General features: G+C 43.8%; 2 protein-coding genes across 12 annotated transcripts in view; both read right to left on the reverse strand.

Annotated features, from left to right (window-relative positions):
* The window catches only part of GET4 (guided entry of tail-anchored proteins factor 4), a 28,837-nt gene extending 12,667 nt beyond the window's left edge, over positions 1 to 16,170 (reverse strand). Inside the window, exon 1 of the mRNA XM_082199895.1 lies at positions 15,941 to 16,170. Coding sequence (XP_082056021.1) covers positions 15,941 to 16,092 — 152 coding nt within the window. The 5' untranslated portion in view covers positions 16,093 to 16,170. The remainder of the gene's footprint in view (positions 1 to 15,940) is intronic.
* A 3,736-nt stretch (positions 16,171 to 19,906) lies between these two features.
* The window catches only part of SUN1 (Sad1 and UNC84 domain containing 1), a 54,727-nt gene continuing 48,298 nt past the window's right edge, over positions 19,907 to 26,335 (reverse strand). For all 11 annotated transcript variants that reach the window (XM_082199689.1, XM_082199688.1, XM_082199690.1 and 8 more), the window contains 5 exons: positions 26,081 to 26,165; positions 24,532 to 24,647; positions 22,967 to 23,134; positions 22,230 to 22,322; positions 19,907 to 21,332 (listed from right to left, as the gene is read on the reverse strand). In XM_082199689.1, coding sequence (XP_082055815.1) covers positions 21,219 to 21,332; positions 22,230 to 22,322; positions 22,967 to 23,134; positions 24,532 to 24,647; positions 26,081 to 26,165 — 576 coding nt within the window. In that variant the 3' untranslated portion in view covers positions 19,907 to 21,218. The remainder of the gene's footprint in view (positions 21,333 to 22,229; positions 22,323 to 22,966; positions 23,135 to 24,531; positions 24,648 to 26,080; positions 26,166 to 26,335) is intronic.

The following is a 26,335-nucleotide window of genomic DNA, read 5'->3' on the forward strand; positions in this document are numbered from 1 at the left end:
GAACCTGCTCTCTTCTTCTGCAGGTCAATGTCTGCAGGAGGATGGAGGCGGCTATCTCTAATCCTGACCGAATGGCCCCCACAATCCCCTGTAGCCTTCTCCTTGCACTTTCAAAACCCACCACACCCTGCCACTGGTTCCAGCTTTCCTGAATTTGCCAAGCCCCTGCTGATTTCTAGACACCAGTGTTATGTGCACTGCATTTACAATGAAGGGGTCCTTCAGGCTGCTGCTTTCCCATCTAAAATCCCCAAGCAGGGTGTGGCATATGGCAAACAGCAGTTAACAGCAGCTGAAATAGACAGCCTCGGTAAATTTGGACAGGCAGTAAAAGTGTGACCAGATGGCAACGTGGGTTTGATACTTGCATGCCAAACCAGAATCTCAGGAAGATGGCATAGCAGGCAACCTCAAAATGCAGACACTTTTTTGGGGGGGCACATGTTCACTGTGTAGTAGCCCTTGTCATATGGGCTGCATGACCAAACAGATCCTATGCTCACTAACACCCGCATCATGGATGGGATGGAAATAGCAAATGATTAGCACCACACAGAGCAGCTGAAGCATGCAGACTGCAGGTGTTTACAGTGCACACATCTGTCTATCTTCGAAACTGCTGCACCCTAGGAAAGCTTCAGTACCAATGCTCCCGCCCTCAAAGATCAAAATCACATACCATATTAGCTCAAGCTATTCCATACATACTAGGAAGTACCTTATTTAAGAACCTTTTCATTCAGTGTAGAGATTCACCCCAACTCCTTATAGCCTGCAAAATCGTTACCTAATGCCTACAGAGACAGTTTCCTTCCAAAAGCCACCATCTTCTTCCAGCACACAATTCTGCTTTGCTGATTATATGAGATTCCCCATTTCAAAGCGCTTCTCAACTGCCCCCATTCAAAGTGATTTTGCCCCTTTCTACATACTAGGATAAGGCAGAGGTACAGAAAAGGGTTTTTTGCTCATGGGAACTTTAGGATTCATGGTCACTATTTCGAAGTATCTGTGAGAAACCAAACAAGCATAGCTCTATATGAAACAACTGCTTCCAAGCACAAGAACATAATGAAGATTCCATAGAAAAGGGCAGTTTCCCAGATGAAGCACATAGTCTGCTAGAGGGCAGACAAAAAATTATGGGTATTTTTGGTGTAAAAAAGGGAGTTTTTGGTTAGCTGCTTGTGCTTAAAATTGTGCCCCTTCAGAGTTTGTGCGACCCCACAAACCTCTGTGTGTGACAGAGCTCCTCAGACATGTCTGCTCTAGTCACTAGTAGAGTCTGACAGTGGCTGTCTGCGGAAGCGCTTCCAGCAAAGAAGTTCCTTAACGGAAACGCGTCTCCTGGACTCACGACGTGGCAGCTTCCGGCGCAGCATGGGTCTCCCTGCAGTTGCTTCTGACACCTCCCCGCTATTTTCGCTCGAAGTGTCTCTCACCCCTTTCTCTCCCCTGCTGCTTCCTGCCTGGGCTGCTGCGTCTCTCTCAGCATTACTGAGATCCTCCTCCAGAGACCCCGCGCTCCCCCTGCTGGTCCCTGCTTTGGCTGTTGACTCTCTCCCAGTCTCTGGGAGCCTTACCACTTCCCTTTCCTCCGATGTCAGTTCCCTGACATCCACCTCCCCTCCAGGGCCCCCCTCTCCCCCGCCCCTACTTTCTCCTCTGGGCGGTGAGGAGCTGAAACCCCTAAAAGAATCCTCTTCATCTTCAGACGTCTCGAACAATTCCCTCCATCGGTCTTCGTTCCGACTCGCTGAATCCTCCTCCACCTCGGAATCAGCGAACCCCTCCAACTCTTCTTCGTCGTCGGTGGTGGCGAAGTATTCCCTCCGGAACCTCGCCACTGGCTGGGGTTTTCTAGGGAATCTCTGATGAAAAGTTTCAATCAAAACCTCGTCATCTACCTCCTCTGCCCTGACCCAGGTGTTTTCCGACTCCGGCTCCCCTTCCCACATTACCAAATACTCTACTTGCTCTCCCCTCCACCTGGAATCGAGAATCTCCGCTACATGGTAGCTGTGTTCTTTTTCTTCCATAGCTGGTCCCCTATTGACCCTCCCCTCTCTGTCCCCTATATACGGTGACAGCAATGATCTGTGGAACACTGGGTGCAACTTCATGTGGTTCGGTAACCGGAGTCTGAAAGCCACTGGGTTGACCTGTTGCGTGACTTCAAATGGGCCCAGTCTTTTGGGTCTTAACTTCTTACAACCTCCTTTAAATGGTAACCCTTGGGTGGACAGCCACACCTGGTCCCCCACCCTAATGCTTTCCCCTTCCCTTCTGGTTTTGTCTGCCTGCCTCTTATATTCCTCCTTCGCCCTGTTTAAATTAAGTTGGAGCTGGCGATGGATCGCTTCCATTTCTTCAACGAACTGTTCTGCGGCAGGAACGCTCCAGTTCTCCCCCTCCCCCCCTGGGAAGGCTCGGGGATGACACCCGTGATTGGTCAAAAAAGGGCTCATCCCCGTGGACACGTTCTCTGCATTGTTATAGGCAAATTCTGCCAACGCCAGCTTCTCCACCCAATCATTCTCTCTGTCATTCACATAACACCTCAAATATTGCTGGAGGACACCATTAGCTCTTTCCGCCTGCCCATTGGTTTCTGGATGACGGGCAGTGGAAAAATTCACCTCTACATGCAATAAGCTCATGAGCTTCCTCCAGAACCTGGAAGTAAATTGTTTCCCTCGGTCCGAAACCACCCTCAAGGGGGCACCATGCAACCTAAACACATTTTCCACAAACAATTTAGCGGTTTCTTCTGCTGTGACCGCATGTGAGCAGGCTATAAAGTGGGCCATCTTGGTTAACAGGTCTACCACAACCATAATGGCTGTCTTCCCTTTGGACCTGGGCAGATCAGTCATGAAATCTATTGCCACTGCCTCCCATGGTCTTTCCGGCGTGGGTAGTGGTTCTAATAAACCTGCCGGTGCCCGCCTCTCCCCCTTGGCTCGTTGACATCGGTCACACCCTCTCACATATTCACGCACATCTTCCCTGACCTTGGGCCACCAGAATTCCCTGGTAACCAGCCACATGGTTTTGTGTTGCCCAAAATGCCCTGCTGTGGGGCTATCGTGCAGTTGCTTGAGTACCTTTTCCCTCAATTCCCCTTCAGGTATGTATAACGCTCCCTTGTAGTACAACGCCCCGTTTCTCTCCTCAAAACCCCCGGGTTTGTCTCCCTCCCTCCTGAGACCCCTGAGTTTGTCCTGGGCGTATTCATCCTGCACCGTTCCCTCTACCAGTTCCCTTTGCCCCACCAAAGCCGCCCCACACACCCAGCGGTCCTCGGGAATAACATGGGTCTCTTCGGGTGCACCCTCTCCCTCCAAATATTCAGGTTTGCGTGAGAGAGCGTCCGCCCTAACGTTCTCCGGGCCTGGTACGTAACAAATCTCAAAGTTAAATTTGGAGAACTCCTGGGCCCATCTCAACTGCCTTTGGTTGAGCACTCGCACAGTTCTCCAATACTCTAGATTCTTATGGTCCGTGCACACTTGCACCTTCTGTTGTGCACCAATTAGTAGATGCCTCCATCTCCGGAAGGCCTCATAAATCGCAAGAAGTTCCCGGTCGTGCACCGTGTAGTTTCTCTCAGATTTGTTCAGCTTTCGCGAAAAGAAGGCACACGGTCGCCACTCTGACCCCTCCTTCCCCGGCTGCAGAAGAAGCACCGCCCCTATGGCTCTGTCCGAAGCGTCTGTTTCGACCCTCAGCTTTTTTTGTAAATCCACATGTAGAAGTTGTTCGTCAGAGGCGAAGGCCCTTTTCAGTTCCTCAAACGCTCGCTCCGCCTCCCCCGTCCAAACAAACTTCTTTTTGCTGCTGAGACAGTCCGTGATGGGCGCCGTCAGGTGGGCGAAGTTTCGGATGAACTTACGATAAAAGTTTCCAAACCCTAGGAACCTCTGCACATCCTTCTTGGTCTTGGGTGTTTTCCATTCCAGCACCGCTTGAACCTTGCCGGGGTCCATGGCCAACCCCTTGTCTGACAAGCGGTACCCCAGGAATTCCACCTCCTTGGTATGAAACTGACACTTTTCGAGTTTCACCCACAGTCTGTTGGCTTGCAGCCTGCTCAACACTTCTCTGACGTCTCTCACATGTTGCTCCTCATTCTCCGAATACACCAACACGTCATCTAAGAAGGCCACGCAATTCTTGTAGAGCAAAGGCCCCAGTACATGGTTCATAAAGGCTTGAAAACACGCGGAGCCTGTTTGTAATCCAAAAGGCATAACGAGGTATTCAAATGCCCCCAAAGGGGTGAACATGGTGGTCTTCCATTCATCCCCTTTCCTTATACGTATCAGGTTGTACGCCCCCCCTTAGGTCCAGCTTTGTAAAAATCTTTCCTTTTCGCACCCTGGTCAAAATATCATCAATCCTGGGCATAGGAAAAGCCGCCGGCTCTGTCACTGCATTTAGGGCCCGAAAGTCACATACCAGCCTCGGCTTGTCCGTGTTTTTTTTATCCACAAAAAACACTGGGCTACCCCCCGCTGCCTTGGACTCTCTGATGAAGCCTCTCTTCAGGTTCTTGTCAATGAACGCTCGCAACTCCTGCATCTCCCGGTCTGACATGGCATACAACTTGCCTACAGGAAGCTGTGCTCCAGGGAGTAAATTGATCTGGCAATCAAAGGGCCTATGCGGGGGTAGTTGGTCAGCTTCCTTCTCGCTGAACACGTCGCTGAGATCAGCATACTGTGGTGGCACCTTCCCCTTCTCCATCACTTCCGTCCCTGCTAGGGTGGCTTGGGCCCCTGCTGACCCCTTTTCCGCCCTGCAGTGTTCTAAGCAGTGTGCGGAACCGAAGGAAACCACTCTTTGATGCCAGCCCACCAGCGGATCATGTAGGGCTAGCCAGCTCATTCCCAAAATAATGGGAGCGCCTCCCAAGGTGGCCACATTAAACGCTATCAGTTCTGTGTGCCTTGCCACCCTCATTATCATTGGGACGGTCTGCAAGCTGACGCCTCCTCCCAACAGTTCCCTGCCATCAATCGTGGTCACCTGCAGGGGGTTGCTTAAAGGGATAGTCTGTATCTGGTGTTCAGCAGCAAACTCCTTGCTCATGAAATTGCAGGAGCTGCCTGAGTCCAACAGCGCCTTTATTTTTAGGGGGTGTCCATTTTGCAGCTCTAGCGACACTTCAATCACTAGAGCAGGTCGAGGAGCTTCTGGCACTGGCACTTGGGGAAGGGGCACTTTCACTGCTCTTTGGCCTGGCTGCAGTGCCCTGCTGGCAACCAGGCGTTGGCTTTTACCTGCTCCGTTTCTCCCTGCTCTTCCCCCTCAACAGCTCCCACCATCCCTTGCCATTCCTTCCTCTGGGGGCAGACTCTGGCAAAGTGGCCTGGCTGTTGGCAGAGATAGCATTTCCGGGCTCCCTTTCCCTCCTTCTTCGCCCCCTCACTGGGCTTTGAAACTCCGCGCGCGCGCGGGCTGTTCCGATTTCCATCGGCTCTGCCGGCGGGAAAGCTGGCTCAGGAATGTCTGGAATGCGTAACTCCTTCCAACGTTCCCCTCTCCCTTCCCGCCTCTCCAAGGCTCTTGCCTCCTGGCGCGCTCCAATGGTCAGCGCAGATTTGGTCAGCTGATCCATAGACCCCGCCCTGGGGCTCCTGGCCAGCTCGTCTTTCACAGCTGAAGAAAGACCTTCTTCAAATAGCATCTGAATGGGTGCCGCCGATAAATCCCACCCCAATCTGTGAATCAGCATGGTAAATTCAGTCCAGTACTCACGGACAGATCTGCTTCCCTGCTTGCAAGCCATTAGCTGTCTGCGTACCAACCCTTCCTCAATATCGCTGGAAAACATGATATCCATTGCACGAAAGAATTTCATAGTGTCCTTTAGGATATCGTTGTGCGTTGCCATCAGGGGTCGAACCCAGTCCCGCGCCCCCTTCTCAAGATGCCCAATTACGAACGCAACTCGCGATTCCTCATCAGGGAACTCATCAAACTGCACATTCAGAGCATATTGCATCTCAGTCCTAAAGGCATGGTAATCCTTGGGGTCCCCCCCAAACTTCTGCACCAATCCTGGTACCTTTCTGGGGAACTGAGTGGTTCTCCCCTTTTTGTCAGCATCCTGAGCCCTTCTCTCCTCGAGCCTCGCCGTCTGCAGCGCAAGTTGGACCTCCAGAGCTTGATACCTTTCTTCCAAGCTTGGACCCGCTCCAACCCCTGCGTCTCCGGTTCCGACTGGGTTGCTCATGATGCTTTCTCCTGCACAGGCAGCGTACAGAGACTGTCAGACTGCTGTCAGGGGATGGTTAGCTGCTTGTGCTTAAAATTGTGCCCCTTCAGAGTTTGTGCGACCCCACAAACCTCTGTGTGTGACAGAGCTCCTCAGACATGTCTGCTCTAGTCACTAGTAGAGTCTGACAGTGGCTGTCTGCGGAAGCGCTTCCAGCAAAGAAGTTCCTTAACGGAAACGCGTCTCCTGGACTCACGACGTGGCAGCTTCCGGCGCAGCATGGGTCTCCCTGCAGTTGCTTCTGACACCTCCCCGCTATTTTCGCTCGAAGTGTCTCTCACCCCTTTCTCTCCCCTGCTGCTTCCTGCCTGGGCTGCTGCGTCTCTCTCAGCATTACTGAGATCCTCCTCCAGAGACCCCGCGCTCCCCCTGCTGGTCCCTGCTTTGGCTGTTGACTCTCTCCCAGTCTCTGGGAGCCTTACCACTTCCCTTTCCTCCGATGTCAGTTCCCTGACAGGCTCCTTGATTCCTTCCATAATTATCCGACAGTATTATGCAAAAATGGAAACAGATTTGTTTAATATGCTAACCTTGCAGAGGTCACCAAATCCCATTTTTCTTGGCACCGAATTTGTGCAGTGCCCAGTATCACAGCTCTGATCATGGTTTAATCATAACCTTGACTGTTTTACTAAGAGTCCAGACCATTATTTTCCACTGCTCTGGAGTATCGGCATAACTAAGAACATCAAGCTGATGTTATGCTCCAATTAATAGCTCCCAGACTTTTTGTTTCATCAGTTATGTTTACAGAAATGACACAACATAAAACAAATGGATGAACTATAGAAGGAAAAGCCTGCACCTCTCAGGTTTTCTGGAATTATAAATAATATAGCAGAACTGTAATTAACTTTGCAACCATGCAGTTTGGAGAAGATACCATCCACAAGTTTGCTATGCAGCACCTGAAAGCTCCCCAGACCACAGTGGTACAAAGAGGGCAGGTACTGCCCAAATCATCACAAGTACCACATCAACATATTTCCAAACTTGTCCCAATGAGATCTACTTTTTATCAATTTATCGTCGGCACAAACTCAAGGACATCCTTGAGACCTAACGTTCAGATGTTTATAATCTAACAAATCCAACAGCTTAGGTAAATATGCAGTGATAGGGATGAGGAGGTACAGAAAACAAAACAAAAAACAATTTCAAACTCTTAACAGTTCACAGATGATTCTATGACGTCCTTACAATATGTACAATTGCCATTTCCTCTACAGTAGTTTTCACTAGCGTTTGAACTACTTAAACAGATACCCTTACACAACATCTGGGACATGAGCTTATTTTGTGATCTTTCAAGCACTCTTGAACCTTGCCCCACACTGCTGGCTTTCAACAGAATTCAAACTGTGCACTCAATGCCATCTAAAGCATCCTAAAACCTACCACTTCAGACCAGTTCACAAAGGACATTTCAAAGGTTTCTTGTATTGCTTGTCTATAAATAGAATTTAAAAGTGAACTAAGTACTTTTAACAAGCTCATTCAACTGCCTTGGTCCAAATAAAAAGACTTGTGTGCCAAATAAATTTTGGCGTGTGTATCTCAATCTTGATCAGAAAATGGAAGGCTATGTCTAGCATCCCCCTTCATGGATCACTGCCTTGCCGTGGCGAAGGGGCTTGAAGAACTCAGAGAAGCTATGAACTACGCCGAGCAGGGCACCCAAGATGAACAGGTCATAGTGGAGAGTTTTGACCAAACGTGATCCACCTGGAGTAGGAATCGGCAAGCCACTCCAGTATCCCTGCCAAGAAAACTCCATGGACAAAGACAACAGGCATATAAAAGTTATGACACTGGAAGATGAGCCCCTCAGGTCGGAAGGTGTCCAACATGCTACTGGGGAAGAGCGGAGGACAAGTACAAGTAGATCCAGAGCTGATGAAGCGGCTGGGCCAAAGCCGAAAGGACGCTCAGTTGTGGATATGCATGGAAGCGAAAGGAAAGTCCAATGCTGTAAAGAAAAATATTGCATAGGAACCTGGAATGTAAGAACCATGAACCTGGGTAAGTTGGATGTGGTCAAAAATGAGATGGCAAGAATAAATATTGACATCCTGGGCATCAGTGAGCTAAAATGGACGGGAATGGGCGAATTCAGTTCGGATGACTACCATATCTACTACTGTGGGCAAGAAACCCGTAAGAGAAATGGAGTGGCCCTCATAGTCAACAAAAGAGTGGCGAAAGCTGTACTGGGATGCAGTCTCAAAAATGATAGAATGATCTCGATACGAATCCAAGGCAGACCTTTTAACATCACAGTAATCCAAGTTTATGCACCAACTACTGGTGCTGAAGAAACTGAAATTGACCAGTTCTATGAAGACTTACAAAACCTTATCGAAGTGACACCAAAGAAGGATGTTCTGCTCATTATAGGGGATTGGAATGCTAAAGTAGGGAATCAAGAGATAAAAGGAACAACTGGCAAGTTTGGCCTTGGAGATCAAAACGAAGCAGGGCAAAGGCTAATAGAGTTCTGTCAAGAGAACAAGCTGGTCATCACAAACACGCTTTTCCAACAACACAAGAGACGACTCTACACATGGACATCCCCAGATGGGCAACATCGAAATCAGATTGATTATATTCTCTGCAGCCAAAGATGGAGAAGCTCTATACAGTCAGCAAAAACAAGACCTGGAGCTGACTGTGGCTCAGATCATCAGCTCCTTATAGCAAAATTCAAGCTTAAACTGAAGAAAGTAGGAAAAACCACTGGACAGGTAAGATACAATCTAAACCAAATCCCTTATGAATACACAGTGGAAGTGAGGAACAGGTTTAAGGATTTAGATTTGCTGGACAGAGTGCCTGAAGAACTATGGATGGAGGCTCGCAACATTATACAGGAGGCAGCAACTAAAACCATCCCAATGAAAAAGAAATGCAAGAAAGCAAAGTGGCTGTCCAACGAGGCCTTACAAATAGCGGGGGAGAGAAGGCAAGCAAAATGCGAGGGAGATAGTGAAAGATACAGGAAATTGAATGCAGATTTCCAAAGAACAGCAAGGAGAGACAAGAAGGCCTTCTTAAACGAGCAATGCAAAGAAATAGAGGAAAGCAACAGAATGGGAAGAACCAGAGATCTGTTCAAGAAAATCGGAAATATGAAAGGAACATTTCGTACAAAGATTACCATAATAAAGGACAAAAGTGGTAAAGATCTAACTGAAGCAGAAGACATCAAGAAGAGGTGGCAAGAATACACAAAGGAATTATACCAGAAAGATATGGATGTCTCGTACACCCCAGGTAGTGTGGTTGCTGACCTTGAGCCAGACATCCTGGAGAGTGAAGTCAAAGGGGCCTTAGAAAGCACTGCAAATAACAAGGCCAGTGGAAGTGATGGTATTCCAGCTGAACTGTTTAAAATTTTAAAAGATGATGCTGTTAAGGTGCTACACTCAATATGCCAGCAAGTTTGGAAAACTCAGCAGTGGCCAGAGGATTGGAGAAGATCAGTCTACATTCCAATCCCAAAGAAAGGCAGTGCCAAAGAATGCTCCAACTACCGCACAATTTCACTCATTTCACATGCTAGCAAGGTTATGCTTAAAATTCTACAAGGAAGGCTCAAGCAGTATGTGGACCGAGAACTCCCAGAAGTGCAAGCTGGATTTAGAAGAGGCAGAGGAACCAGAGACCAAATTGCAAACATGCGCTGGATTATGGAGAAAGCTAGAGAGTTCCAGAAAGACATCTACTTCTGCTTCATTGACTATGCAAAAGCCTTTGACTGTGTTGACCACAGCAAACTATGGCAAGTTCTTAAAGAAATGGGAGTGCCTGATCACCTCATCTGTCTCCTGCGAAATCTCTATGTGGGACAAGAAGCTACAGTTAGAACTGGATATGGAACAACTGATTGGTTCCAAATTGGGAAAGGAGTACGGCAAGGCTGTATATTGTCTCCCTGCTTATTTAACTTATATGCAGAATTCATCATGCGAAAGGCTGGGCTGGATGAATCCCAAGCCGGAATTAAGATTGCCGGAAGAAATATCAACAACCTCAGATATGCAGATGACACAACCTTGATGGCAGAAAGTGAAGAGGAATTAAAGAACCTTTTAATGAGGGTGAAAGAGGAGAGCGCAAAATATGGTCTGAAGCTCAACATCAAAAAAACGAAGATCATGGCCACTGGGCCCATCACCTCCTGGCAAATAGATGGGGAAGAAATGGAGGCAGTGAGAGATTTTACTTTCTTGGGCTCCATGATCAGTGCAGATGGTGACAGCAGTCACGAAATTAAAAGACGCCTGCTCCTTGGGAGAAAGGCGATGGCAAGCCTAGACAACATCTTAAAAAGCAGAGACATCACCTTGCCAACAAAGGTCCGTATAGTAAAAGCCATGGTTTTCCCAGTAGTGATGTATGGAAGTGAGAGCTGGACCATAAAGAAGGCTGATCGCCGAAGAATTGATGCTTTTGAATTATGGTGCTGGAGGAGACTCTTGAGAGTCCCATGGACTGCAAGAAGATCAAACCTCTCCATTCTGAAGGAAATCAGCCCTGAGTGCTCACTGGAAGGACAGATCGTGAAGCTGAGGCTCCAATACTTTGGCCACCTCATGAGAAGAGAGGACTCCCTGGAAAAGACCCTGATGTTGGGAAAGATGGAGGGCACAAGGAGAAGGGGACGACAGAGAATGAGATGGTTGGATGGTGTTCTTGAAGCCACTAGCATGAGTTTGATCAAACTGCGGGAGGCAGTGGAGGACAGAAGTGCCTGGCGTGCTCTGGTCCATGGGGTCACGAAGAGTCGGACACGACTAAATGACTAAACAACAACAACAACAATGTCTAGCATCAGTTGTCTATGCTCTTATTAGATTACACAAAGACAGTTAAGCTACCTTTGAATACAGTTTGGAAACTACAGGTAATGCAGAATTCAGCAGTCAGATTGCTGTCTGAGACCCAAAGGTCTGAGAATATTACACAGAAACTGGCCCAAATGCACTAGCTACCAATTAATTTCCATGCTCAATTCAAACTGCCATATGCGGCCAAGGACCCCAATACCACAAAGACCACCTTTCCCCACATGAACCAACCCTGACCCCTATAGTCTTCATCAGCAAAAACCTTTACTCAGGCCTTTAGTTGTTAAGCTAGCCTCTAGTGTGGTGTCATCTTGTGCATGTGGGGAGGAGTAGGACTTGTCCTCATTCTAATGTAGGATGAACATTTTAGGAATGTTGTATTGTACATTGGTTTCAATATTCTTGGCTTTTAATTGACTGTATTTAACTCTTTTATTTTATCTCATTAAATCACTTTGATACTTTTTTTTCCTATAAAGCAGCTAACAAACAACTTTAAATGTTATTGCAACTTGTTTGCTGAAAATCTTTTTACACCCAGGCTTCAGCATTCATTTTTTATAAAAATGCTATATATCCCCATATTTCTTCAAGCTGCTCTCAGTGACAAATGATATATCAACCTTTTAAGGAATCCAACCTCATTTTATTTTCCATTTCAAATGAGCGGTTCAGTTGACTTGAATGTACTGCAGCATGGACCTATGTTTCAGAAATGACTTGATCAAGTGTCCCAATTTCTCAAATCTGCAAAAAGCTTTGTATTTGCAGGGTAAGAGAAATGGGCCTGAGGAAGAAAAAGACAAAAGCCAAGACATGCAATTATCAACCCTAACCTGAGAAAAGTAAAAACTTACACCATAATAAAATAAAAGGTAAAGGACCCCTGACAGTTAAGTCCAGTCGCGGATGACTCTGGGGTTGCGGCGCTCATCTCGCTTTACTGGCCGAGGGAGCCACCATTTGTCCACAGACAGTTTTTCCGGGTCATGTGGCCAGCATGACCAAGCTGCTTCTGACGAAACCAGAGCAGCGCACAGAAACAACGTTTATCTTCCCACCGAAGCAGTACTTATTTATCTACTTGCACTTTGACATGCTTTCGAACTGCTAGGTTGGCAGGAGAAGGGGCTGAGCAATAGGAGCTCACCCTGTCACAGAGATTTGAACCACCTACCATCCAATCGGCAAGCCCTAGGCTCAGTGGTTTAGACCACAGCGCCACCCACTTAAATATTAAAATACTGTAGTTAATATTTAAGGTTCTACAACAGTCCAATGTTTTTGCTACAACGGAGTAGCACAACCAACCTCTCCAGAAGCTGTAACCTCAGAGAAAGGAACTAGCAGATAGTACAAACCCCTGTTCAACCATGATGTTCACTAGGCAGCCTTGGGCCAGCTACTCTCTCAATCAAACCTCTCATGGGTTGTTTGTGGGGAGTTAACTCAGGGATAGACAATGTGGGGTGCTCCAGACGTTCTGGACTATACAACTCCCACGGATAATGCTCACAACTGGCTTTCTGCAGACAAGTAAGATAATTTCTGCAGTAGCTGGTGATTTGTGATTGTAATGGAAGCATAAAAGCCCAAGTTCCCAATATGCCTTGAATATATTTCCAAGTGTCATAGAAATATTTTCCCAATGCAAGCTATGCCTCATATTCAAATACTTTAATTTCTCTGATCTATACTGTATAAGGATTTGTATCAAATGGGTAAGAAAATGAGACAAGAGGAAAGTAGAGAGGGAAACTGAGGTACAATTATCAACTCCAACATGAAAGTACAAAATATCAACTCAGTTAGCTTGAGTCAATGAAACCTTTGCCATTTTTCTACCCTACAATGCATTTACCATTGCCTCAAACTACTGCAATTACAACCAGACCTCTGGGGAAATATTTGATCTATGACAGTGCTTGACTCAGCTCACACATTAAAATATTTTCCCTCTTCTAGCTGCAAGACTCAAGGCAGCAATAACAATTTCCAATACAAATTAAATTCCTTCTCCCACTCCTGATAATGAACAAGGTTTCTTCTACTCTATACCTCTTGTCTGAAGTAATGGAACTTGGATGTAAATGCTTCCACCTTAACCTGTTTTACACACTGACCTCAAATGCATCTGCTTATAACCCCAAATATCCTCTCCATTATCCCAGTACTTCAGGTTGACTGGGATACTGGCTGCACGTTATAGATAACTAATCAAAAGGTTATACTTACTCATTAACATTTTAGCTATCCTGTCATACACACTACAATGAATTTGTTCCAAGACTTTCTGTACAGGTAAAAGGATTTCTCCTGTACAGAATGCCTTATTTTAACTGTGCATCTTCACTTACTGGCTTTGTTTAAATATGTTGCCATCTGCTCCAAGTTCTAAAGGTGCAGAGGTTAAGTGGTTCAACCATAGCTGTCAACTTTTCCCTTTTTTTTGCGAGGAATCCTATTCGGAATAAGGGAGTTTCCCTTTAAAAAGAGGAAACGTTGACAGCTATGAGTTCAACTGAAAAGAAAAAAACCTATAATCATGCTTATAATGAGAACCGAGTGTTGCGAAAAACCAATACCATTTTATTTCAAAGTGACTTACCGCCCTGCACCCTGCATTGCTAGTCTGTTCCACCAGGTTTGGGAGGTTGGGGTCCTGACTGACTCCAGCTACCAAAGCTGAGGTTGCTGAACAGATTCCTGAGTTTCAGTATTGTTTAGGGGTTTTTGTTGCTGTTATTGATAATAATTTTTTTGTATCTTTCTTCTTAGATCTTATAATGATTTCTGTGGAAAGTCTTCAATTACGGTTGTGTATTTTTCAATGTATTTTATTTATCTGTTGTGGTTTATGTATCCTTTTGTTATGTTTGTAATTTTTTTAATCTTTTCATGTTGGTAAGCTGCCTTGACTATGGTTTTAACTATGGAAAGGATGATGATGATGATGAAGTAGGTATACAAAGTATACAAAGTAAGTATACTTTGAAGGCTCCCCGAGTAACAGTTACATTGTGTCATAGATTTTGACAAGCTGAAGCCTGCTTGGTCAGATACATCTGATGAAGCAAGATCCAGCCTACAATAGCTTATGAAACAAGGCATTTCTGAATCTTAAAATAAACATAGCTTTCCCTTCTCAAATATCAGTAAGATGCCTATCCACTTGCTGGATATAAAAGGTGGTTGTAAAATAACCAATGCCTTGCTAGATCAAATAAGTCTATCTAGTTCAGCAATGTGTGAGCAGCACACTTTGTGCTCTCCCCACATAGTTCTCAGTGGTCGACTGCTTCTGAAAAATGGAAGCTCTATTTAGCAGTCAAGATTAGTGACTTAAAGCAATTACTTCCTATGAATTTGTTTAAGCCTTGTCAGAGCTACCCAAGTTGGTGGCTGTCCCAAAATTCTGTGGAATAGATTCTACTCATTAAGTGATGAATGAAGCAGCAATAGTTCCTTAATAACCTACCGCTAATTAAAATCACTGGCTGACAGTGAGTGTTGTACTAAGCAAGATTAAAGAGAAGTAGCTACATCACTTTGCTACAACAGAAGAAAATGCTGGAAAGGCTGCTATTTCCAGTTACTGGTGCTGCAAATGCTTACTGCACTTACCAGGTCTACATTTCAGCTTTGAACAGAAATGTCACGAAATGTTTAACTCTTGCATTCCATGGTCTTTTCAACCCATTGTTTACTGTCCTTGCCGCCTCACCCTCCAAAGCATGCCAAAATATATCTGCCAACTAAGGATAACCATGCATCTGACAAAGCGGGCACCAACTTACACATGAAAGCATTGGCACAATAAACCTATTAATCACTCTCTCACTGAATATATCACACAGGGCAATTTTAAATGCATTGAACAGCACTTCTGACCAGTTTGCACCGGATCTTGGAAGGCTGCAATTAAAGCACTACAGCCATATTTCCATTGCAGTAATTTAACACATATATTAAAACTCATAAAGCAAGATGATCTGGCTTCCGCCCTTTTCAGCTGCTCTGACGTGAACCACATTGCATCAGGGCAGCAGAGGGTGGATAGCAAAGCTGTTTGCTTTAAGCCTTTAACATCTCTGTTTCGTAAGTATGTGTATTTGTTTTGTGGGTCTCTGCTTCTGTGCACGAGACACTAGTGCACTAGTGGAACGTTCTCCCTCGGGAGATCCTGGACTCTCCTTCCTTCGAGGCTTTTAAGCAGAGGTTGGATGGCCATCTGTCATGGATGCTTTAGTTGATATTCCTGCATTGCAGGGGGCTGGACTAGATGGAGCCTGGGGACCCCTTCCAACTCTACAATTCTCTGTTTCTATGGTGTGTGTGTGTGTGTGTATATAGCAAGCTTCAACATCTGTTTTGTAAGTATGCGTATATGCGGGGTTTGTGTGCGTGTATATAGGAGCATCCATCCACCCACCTACCTACCTACAGGTACGCACCTATACACATACAGACGACTCTAAATGCCTCACTCATTAACTCTGCTCTCCCTCCATCTCTCTTCTGATCCGGAGTTTCGCATAGATGGGGAGACACACCGAGGGCCCCCTCCTCCCTCCCGCGAACCCCGCCCCTTTTCTCGACCAATAGAGCTTCGGCGAATCGAGAAAGGCAAGAGGCTCAGCCAATCGTATTGGGGAAAGGGCGGGGGCGTGCGCGCGGAGGACTACTGATGCGCAATTAGAAGCGTCTGGAAAGAGGCGGGGCGAAGCGAGGAGTATATTCACGGCGGCGCGAGGGGGGGGAAGGGGGGCTATGTGTGAAACGAAGCGCGAGCGGCGCCCCGGCGTACCTGAAGAACAGCGTCCGGTACATCTGGTGTGCCTCGTAATAGTCCCCTTTCTCCACGCTGGCGCGGAGTTTGCCCTCGACGCGTTGGACGCCGCCCCGGTTCCGGCCGCTGACGGCGCTGCCGCCCTTCAAGGCCTCTTGCTCCGCCGCCATGACTGCGGGGCGGGGAGAAACGCCACACAAGACGGCCGGAGTTGCCTCACGCAGCGCGGCGCATGCGCGGCGGCCTTCCCGGCTTCCGTCGGCTCCGCCTAGTCAACAATGGGGAGGGTGGCGGCCGCCGAGGGACATGCGCACGCAAACGAGCCCCGCCCCCGGCGCCTCCGAGAGTGTGACGTCCGACGTGGCTCGGCGCGCGCCTCAGATGAGGGGGTGTAGGGCGCAGGGGGCGTTTCCAGCGGCGTTTCCATGACGACGTTGCCTGCAAGGGGGTTGGACGAGATGACCCTCGTGGTTCCTTCCAGTTCTATGATTCAATTCTCTCGCATGTCCCTCGAGCGCCTCGTCGGATTCCTGGAGGAGTTGTTGGATCAAGGTGGACCCACTACCGCCTTTGGTGGGACTGATCTGAGGTGCAGCGATTTTGGCGGAAGGCTTCTGGTGACATAAATAAGATCCTAAAAGAAAACATTTTACTCTTGCCAAAATTGTTTGGGTTTTTTTGAAGGAAAGAATATCAAGATACAAAAATTAAAAGATTTGTTACATTGCCTTTTTTTCTGCACGCCGACCGATTACCCAAAGATGGAAAACATTTTTAATTTAACACCACGTTATGGTGAAATAATATTTGGAATATTGCATTACGTGAGAAATTTTCCTAATCCTCGTTTTTGGAAAGGAACCACCTCTTTTGTCTGTTGGGATTTCATTGAATACATAAAAAAGAAAATTTACACTTTTCTCTTCCACAGCCCTAAGATAGGTAACATCTAACTGGCTGAACATTTTTCTTGACACGGTAGCCTTTTTTTTTCTTGGTACTCCTTGTGTCTCTGATGGTTTCTTGTTATAGGTTTAGGCTTAGGTTTCCGTATACTGTACATCATTCTTTCGTTTGCTATGACAGTACTCTTCAATTGTCTCTATCTTATTGCAATTATAGAGATAACCAGCTGTATCATATTTTCTTGTGAATGTAACATCCCATGCCAGCCTTGGTTTGGTTTCGTTTTTATGCATTTGTTTTATGAAGTTTTATTTTGATACTTGGGCTATGTGGATCAAATTAAACAAAAATACATTCTGGACAACAGAGGTAGCCAGCACAACACAACACCCCTCCTCACACATAAAATTTGTCTGAAGCTCCCTTGTGCTCTACCTCTCTAACACACCACTCTACAGAATATTAATCCAGAACTTATTTTAAGTAGAGAAGAGCAGCAAGGTTACTCCTTCCTATTCCCCATCTGCAGCAATGCTCTTCCAGTTTCTGACCCATTGGCTTTATTTAAAATATTTTAGACACTGAAAAGGCATGTAGGAGAATCTTGTAAAAGCTAAAATGTGGCTGGAGTGCATGCTGGATGTGTGGGAAACCTCACAGCATTCATTCTATATTGACAATGTCAATCAAGAGCCAGTTTTTTTTTGTTTTTTATATAAAAAAATAGATGGAGCTACACGCAATTCATCCAGAACTGCTTCCGGTTTACAAGACATTGCTTCTTATTTGGGAAGTACCCAGGAAACATCTACCTTCATCAGTAATGACAAGCCATGGAAACGGAACCTGTTAAACTACCAACACAATTGAAACGAACAACATTGGTACTGGGTGTTTCTCTGTAAACAGACATGTGGCTAAATTACTCTTAAAAAAATGCGGCAGAAGAAACCACACCTGTCCTATCTGTTATATTCTGAACATGTTTCAAGCATACTATTTGTTTCCAACAGAGTCAGGTTTTTATAAGGGCAAGAAATTGCAAATCTCTTTCAAACAGGCACAACTAAGCAATTTTTGTTCTCTCTCCTGCAGTTAGCAACCAAATTGCATATTTGCTCCCTCATTGGAACGCAACGATGTCAAGTTGATAGATATGCTTCATTAGTACACAACAGCTTTAAACTGTGACAAAAAACTTCCATACTAAAGCATTCTGAAAATGTTCCCCTGAATACATTTTTTTCTTTACAGATGTTCAGGACCTGACTTGAACAGATTAATTAAAACAGATGTTTCATTTTGCATTAATGCTACTCCTCGTTTCCAGAAAGAGGAGACAAGAGGACAAAGCTAGAAGAGCTGCAGGAGATCCATAACTGGATCTCCTGATGTTTCCTTCTCTCCAGTTCTTATTATGCAGCTGGGCAGGGTCCCAGCTTGTAGATCAATCACCATTTCTCTTTTAATCATTCCACTGCAATATTTCCTCAGTCTAGATAGCTCCTTCCCCAAAGCTGCTAGGCTAGGGAAGGCATACAGATGCCCAATCACCGATCTCACCTTGTGTGACTCCAATGAATCCTCACAAAGTGTAATATGATACTGGGTACAGATTTAAGCACTGTGCAAAAACACTGCAGGGTTGTCATGAGGATAAAATGGAGGAGGGGGGATAGCTGTGCTTGAGCTCCTTGGAGCAAAACCAGGATATATTGCAGGTATTTAGTAGCAAACCAGGAGTAATTTAAGAAGTAAAAGCATTTCTTGAACTTTTATATAAAATTTAATTCTTGCATGGTTGTGTGTTTCCTTCACACAAGACACACACAGCAAATTCTACATGCCCTTGGATCTATAAAACGTGAAGAAAAGTACCCCCATAATATACTTTCTGCATAATTTGGGGGGGGGAAGGCAGAGCATTTGGTGCAGAGATAGGCAAATAGAACTAGAAGAAGAAAATGCCAGACTGAATTGGACCCAAGTTTAGCGTTCTGAGTCTGGTAGCTGTTGTCAACCAGATTGCTCTGGAAAGGTCAGAGGTGGGGAATGAGTGACTGCTGTCCTATTTGTACCTGAAAGTCTGGTCATCAGAGGTACAGGCGTTTGCAGATGGGGGTTACCTTTAACTATCAAGACTAATAACCATTGAAAGATCCATCGTCTCCAAGTTTGCTGAATCCTTTCCAAGGCTAGCTATGTAGTAGCTTAAGTGGTGTGGCACATTGCTTTTCTATTAACATACATAACTGTGCTGTGTGTTGGGCAGCAGTCATAAACCAGATTGTCCTGAAACAAGTCACTTTGCACTTAAATAAGATGACTGCCAGCTGCCTTTCAGCGGCGTTAAAAATCGCCAAGTTATTACAAGCATTCAGCATAAATACCAAAAGGGGAAAAAAAGAAAACTTTTATTACTTAGTTCCAAATATTACATGCACTTTCCAAAAGTTAAACTCTTAAAACATTTTCAATAGCTTCTTGTCAGTTTGGAGGCAGCAAAGTATACCAGAGACAAATATTTTGAAAAAAGCATTTACAAAAATACATTGCACAAAGTCCTATCTCACGTCTTTAAAAAATAAGTTAGTGTTATGCAAAATATTCCCCACCCCGTCAACTTCCCCCATTTGGATTTATACAGGATAATTCTGATTTATATATTTAACCTACAGTTTATGTAACAGCTGTACAGGTTTTAACAAGCTCTTCTCAATAGGCCATTGGTTCTATTTCTAGCTGAACTTAGGCAAGCAAATGGTCTTCTGGAAATAAAACTCTCTATAAATATTTGAGGACTCTTTGTGCAACATACATTAACTCTCCATTTTGTCGTTCCCAAAAGAACAATTATTATAAACTCTCCAAAAAAGCAAAACGTAAGGTAAGATTTTCACACGCCACCACTTTCAGGAATCTTTTTCCTAAGGAAGGTTTCTAATAATAATTCCAATTTAAAAGATGTCAAGTTGTCGGGGCATGCAACAAGTTCCATGTGTAACAAGAGCTCTAGGAAAACTTCATTTTCTGTCCTGAAGTTTATAACCATGTTATTGTGTGGGTGTTTTTTTAAACAAACAGTTGTTTTGGGAGAAGTGGTGTCAAAACTTTGCCCCTGAGGTTTCAACAACATTCAATCTTGTGAAGTTTCCTCTGGCTTTCCAGAGATTAGCAGCAACCCCAGAATACCCAGTGAGGCTTGGGATATTTAACTGCACAAAAGAGAATGTATGAGTAAGCCCCAGGGATGAAACATGGTTGCAGGTTACCTCATCTGAGGTTTAGCATTTCTGGCATCATCCTTTTAATTCTGGTTCCACTTCCACTTCCTTATAATTTCCCATCTTTCAGCATCTACTCTTGTAAGCCATTCTAATTCAATCCTGTTCAGGCCATTTCTTACTGATGAGACCTCTTCCTCCTTTATTCAGCATATACTTCTGTTGATATTACGCTGAAAAGCTTGGCCAAATTTGTACTTAGCACTCATGGAAACCTTCTAATTCATTCAACTGCTATTAGCTACTGTAACCATCAACTTGCTTAAAAGGAAAGTTATTAAAAAATCAAAATTTAAACCCATTTATGTTTAAAACACCTGTTAATGATGCTTTTTTCTTTTGTTTTTCCAGTTTGGTTACCAGTCTGAATAGACTTCTGGCTCTATCCCTTTCCTATCTGTAACATTAAAACATAATATATTCTTACCAAATGTGTCTTTTAGCAAGATGTTCTTAGACAATTCCAGATGAAATCAGAACCTTTCCCTCAAAAACACAACACTGGTGTCAAATCCTGCTGAGAATTTAAAGTATGTGAAGTGGCACCAGGTCTGGGAGGTTGTGGCCAAAAGGCAATGCAGCAACTACTGGTGCCACACAGTCTTCATCCCTTAACGAGTGCTGGAACCACATGCAAACCCTGTCAAAGTGACTGGAAACTATTTAACTGCAGAACATGGTAGACTGCTTCCACGGTCGTTTTTTAAAAATCATATACGTGGGGAAGGTGAGCCCCCACAATGAAAACAGATTCCTAGCTGCCAAAAAAAGAAGTTTTAAAAAGCTTATATTGCAAAGTAATAAAATAGATATTTACTAGCTTGTTAACTGAGTTTTGCAAATGAGAGCGGTTGGCATGCAATATTTTTCTTAGAATGAACACGTTAAAAATATAAAGCTGTCTGGAAGGTACAAGCTGAGCATCCGAGCAAATAACCATTTGGTTTGATATACAATTCTGTTGGCAGTCTTCTATACTTAGCCAAGAACTTGGAACCTGCAGCCCATCACGTATCTTTTAAGAATTCCAGTGTTCCAGGCTTTCCCTTTATATACATATAAACAGAAAAAATATACATCAAGAAGTAGGAAAGGGTACATAAGATTCATTCAGCAGGTCTCCCATGCACTCTAAACCGATAGAGGCAAGTGTACTCTGTATGGCCCCAGTTAGAAAAAATTCTTAGCTCCACTATCTGGAATGGTTTTTCAGTTGTCTCCTAAAAAAATAAAGGACGAGGAAGAAGTTAGAACTTAGCAGATAACTTATTTTAAAAGTAATTTGTCTGTAGAATAAATTATACTGTTATAAATGTTAAATGCTATGAATTCAGTCCAACCCTTGTTAACCATATAACTCACACCAGTTATTTCTTATTGCAATAAATTGGGTGCTTATGGTTGTACCCAAAACCTACTCATAGCAGACTCAATGAAACTAATGGACAGAAGTTAGGGTGGTATGCAGTGCTAGTCCTACACAGAGTAGACCTACTGAAGTTAGTGGATGTGAATAACTTAGGTTTATTAATTTCATTGGGTCTCTTCTCAGCAGGACCTAGCAACCCTTAGTCATGTTCATTAACTTCAATGGGTTTACTTTGAGCAGGACCAGTATTGAACACAACCATTAGCCTTTCGGTATTTTGTCCTTAAAAGAAGCAGGATTACAATGTTGTATCTATAACTGTTGCTACAGCTTCCTTTGCATTCAACTTTACATGCACTATTGCAGTCAAAATAGGTAAAAAATCCATCAAGCCCATGCAAAAAGGCAGGGCCAATAGTTCACAGATCAATTTATGTGATATTAGAGGAGGGGAGAATTTGCAGTTAGGGGAATTTGAAATGCAAATTTCCTCCAGTTTGGAAAGCCTTGTGCTACTTTAAGATTTCTGTGAGTGAGCAGTAATGCTAGTAAAACTCTCTGTGGGCTTATATGCAAGACTGGAGCAAACCAAACTTTCATATTTTATTTGTCACATGCATGGTCTAGCTTCTTTGCTTTACAGGAGCAAATCCAAACCTAATACTATTTGCATTCATGTCAATGCCTCCAAGAGTGTAAAAAAGAAGAAGCCTAAAGGCAGATAGGCTTTGTACTAATGTTGACATACCGTTACTTGAAACATCTGTAATGGCTCTCCATCTTGATCATAAATATATTGCCCAAGAAGTACACCCTCTTGTTCATACTCACTTTCAAGACCCTGCCAACACAAATGTTTAATATTATTCTGAGTTCTCACCAGAGAAGGTAACTATAAGATTCAGTTTTAATTTCAACCTCTCTCAGTCCCTATTAAAAGACAAGATCACAATAAAAGCAGGTAGGACACACAACATATCCCCCACACACCCTGAATATTTTTAGGATATGAAAAATATGAATTTACTACTTGGATTTCTACAAAGACCACCACAAAGTCTCAGGATAATTGCAATGTAAAATACTAGAAATGGCTGAAATGTGGTCTGTATGCAAGAGTAACTTTTCTAAACCGTCACATCTTGACTTTCTACTTTAATTTTAACACAAAATATATTAAGTTGAAAGTGTGATCTCCTGGTCTTTTCATTTCTTTGTTTTACTGAAAATTCTTTTATGTTATCTATCTGGGTACACTGAAAAGCTAATTAGAACAGTCTGTTCTTACAGCTGCTTGTACAGATGTCAAATACAGTTCCCAAGGGAAGAGTTTTGAAGCAGGCACATCCGGGGCAGGTTAGGTGATAAATCAATATACTGAGGTATTCAAAGTCCTTTTCCTTTGATCCCCCTTTTATAAGAATTGCAAAATAAATAAATTTGAGGAAAATCACCCTAATCTATTTTGTCAAAGATAAAGCTTACATATACTGAAAAATCCTTTGGAGCACTGGTAATATTGCCTGTTGGTGAAAGTGTTTTTGGTATGTGTTCCAGGGTGAAGGCTGTAGGGTAGATCATCATGGAAAGCCTGACAACCAGATATCCCTGTGATCCTTTGAAAGCCCAGCAGTTTCCAGGATACATGTCAGGCTTAAGGGAAGAAATAAAAAAAAGTTACAGTTCCATTAATAAGTTTAAAAATAACAAGAGATCTGACATTATAATGTGGACAAAGCATATACTGAGAAATTGCATAATTTCCTTAGATGGTGCGTATCCTTTAAGTCATGTAGCTCAGCAGCTCAAAATTATAATAACTAAAGTACAGCAACATAATAACGCTGTGTGGCATCATCATAAAAAATGTGAAGCAATTATAATCTGAAATAGCTTCCTTTAAGAAACCTTTAAGCAACTTTTGTTGCATAATTCAGTGGTTTTAAAACTTTCTGCACTGTTTTATCTGTTTTGGGAAATCTACCTATTGTAGGGGATTTGAGTGACATGTTTGAGGCCTGTTTGGTTTCACCATCACCTTCTCTAAACTTACTGTGCCTCCTAAAATAATTATGAGCTGACCTTAGTTTGGTGTGATCTGTCTCTTTGTTTTGTTTTTAAGCTAGAATCCCCACAGTCTACTTGTATATTTTATAGTTACAAAGCAAGAGGTATGACTGATCTGCATTGTCACCCTAAATGTGCTCTCTTTTTTAAGGACTGGATCAGGCTTTCTAGTCCAGCATTCTGGGTGGGTGGGTGGGGGGAGACACCTCAGGAGCCAACAAGCCATGTTCTGCCTTTTATCCAGACCTGTTGCATGCTCAGTACCCCTGTACATGAACACTGCAGAAGGTGCTTATTGGTGGGCAAGCAGTTTTTCAAGGAAGTTTATTACTGATCTTCTCAATGAACACCCTGAGAAGCCACAGGCTTCCTGTGTACACAATTTGAAAACTACTGGTGTTTTTTTACAATCTAGTGCATAAAAAAATATGAAATAGCTAATAAAAGAAGCTCAGTGTTGGGTCAGTGACAACTGTCCTGGCTGTATAAGGGCATACACCCCTACGGAACAGCCCTATACCTCAAGAATGTGCACACACGGGATATACTAGACATCAGAATTCATGACTGTAACATCGTTTCAGAAAGCCGGTCAACATTTGGGTTCTGAAGAGTGCACAAATTTAGCTGCAAATCATCTCAGTGGTAAGGAACTGAGCAACAGTCAACATATAAATGAACCTTCATCGAATTCTTGCCAGAGATTCTGGAAGAAAAGCTAACAAGAGATGGAAACTAAGTGATAGCAAGGTTAGCTCATCCAATATTGGCACAAAATTCATTCCTATTCCATGAGCAAAGAAAGAAGCTGATGCCAGGATGCCAACAAGATGTGAGGAAGCCAAGATACTGCTGTACTAAGCAGAAATGACCTTACCTGTTGACACAGAAACCCTTCTGGACAAAAGTCCTGAGCAAGTTATGCCTTTAAGAGGAAAAATATGTTTCCCAAGTGTTTTAAAAATCCCTAGCCTTTTAATTACCTGGATCACTACGCGAGGAGATTGAGAGAAGTACCACAAAGGAATTCCAAAGAGACTAATTAGAGCTGTTTTGGTTTCGTACGTCTCCGAACAGCGAGTACTCAAAATACTGCCACCTTGAAGAAAAAAGGAAACTATTCAGGTTTGTTAATAAGACAGTGCAGACTTACTCTGCGTGTGCCTCTTCATTCTTTTTAAATACTAAAACCTTGTGCTACTTAATGCAGCCGTTTTCAACCCTTGGCAGCCAACTATGCTTTGGGGGACTACAGATGGCAGCCAGCACAAACTCTAGCTGCTGGACAGCAGTCTGTTTTCTCCTTTATAAAGAAGCACAGCCTCACCTTCCTTGCTCTAATAATCTAGAGTCCAAGGGCTGGTGGTGCAGATGGAGCTGGCCCTTCTGCTCTTAGCTGTGGTTGAGCAATTAGGAGCTAGCTTTTCAAACATGTGCTCCCCCTTCTTCCACCTCTTCCCCACTTGGCAGTGAATTATTTACATTCCCATCACCTGAACACTAGGCAAAAATATCTATGCCAATCTTATTTTTAAAAAGTAATTCTTAAAAGCAAGTTTAACAAATAAAAAGGAAAATAAAGGAAAAAAGTGTAGGAAAAACAAAACCCACTGTTGGCTCACATTTTGGATACAATAATCATCTGTATATCCTTCTTAAATTAACCATAAACCTACACAAGATGGATTTTTATAGGAAATAAGTTCAACTTTAACAAGAGCAGTGCTAATCTCAACCATGACTCCTGCAGACTAGCGTTCCTTTCTATACCAGTTAGAAAGAGGTTTTCAGGTTGGAGAATTTTAGTTTTGCTAGTGATTGATTTAAAGCACATTTCTAGATTCCCATAACTGCAGAGTCAAGAGTAAATTGTTCTTTCCTCAGTGCAACTAGCTGTTAATCTCCTGGGGTGCCCAGGCCATATTTTCCAAGCTGTCTCCACCCACTTCTCTTATGTCTGAGCCTCTTACACACAAACTCTATTAGTCTCTGAGCTAAAGCCTGTTATGGGATGAAGCATTCTATATTTATTTATTTTGGGGATTTATACCCCAGCCTTTTGACAAGGGCCCTGAAGGCAGCTTACAAAACAAATCCATTTAAAATCAAGCAAAACTGGCACTGAAAACTACAAAATGAAACAAAAGTAGTAGCAAGTTCTAATTAGTATAATGCTGTAGCACTCAAGGGGGGTATGAAGTTGAGTGAAAAGTATGGCCTGGGGGAGAGATGGTAGAGGGTAAGGAGGGGTTGTGCCCTGGTGAGAGCCCCAAGGACCAGAAAGAGAAGCCTGGAATACTGCATTTGCCCCCCCACCCCGGCCTAAGGTTCCTCCCTGCTATTTTAGGTGGTAGTCAAATACACCCAGGGAAAAAGTTAAAGGCTTTGGGGACCACAACAGGAAAGGCTCCTAGAGCCAGCAAAACTTCTGCAGAACTTACTGTAATGAAGATCAGCTCAAAATGTTTAAACTATTTAAATGGTTGCTCAACACCTCTGGTATAAGACAGGCAATATCCCCTCAGAACTTACCTCCAGATTCCAAGGCAAAGTCAACCATTCCAGTCTTGTCTTGTGAAAAGAGTTTCAGTGCGTTGTTGACAATAATGCGTGCTTGCTGCAAATATACATAAGAGGAATATGAGAAATTGAGAGTAAACACTGTATTTCAGCATTCTGACACATTCTGTCAAGTTGTGCTTTTGCCATAGAATTGTTTTATACAGCATTCTCAAACTAGTCTTTGAAGCAACATATGGGCAAATCTGGTCTTTGATGTGACAAAGC

Source organism: Podarcis vaucheri, assembly GCF_965113315.1.
Source record: "Podarcis vaucheri genome assembly, chromosome: 14".
Lineage (NCBI taxonomy): Eukaryota > Metazoa > Chordata > Lepidosauria > Squamata > Lacertidae > Podarcis > Podarcis vaucheri.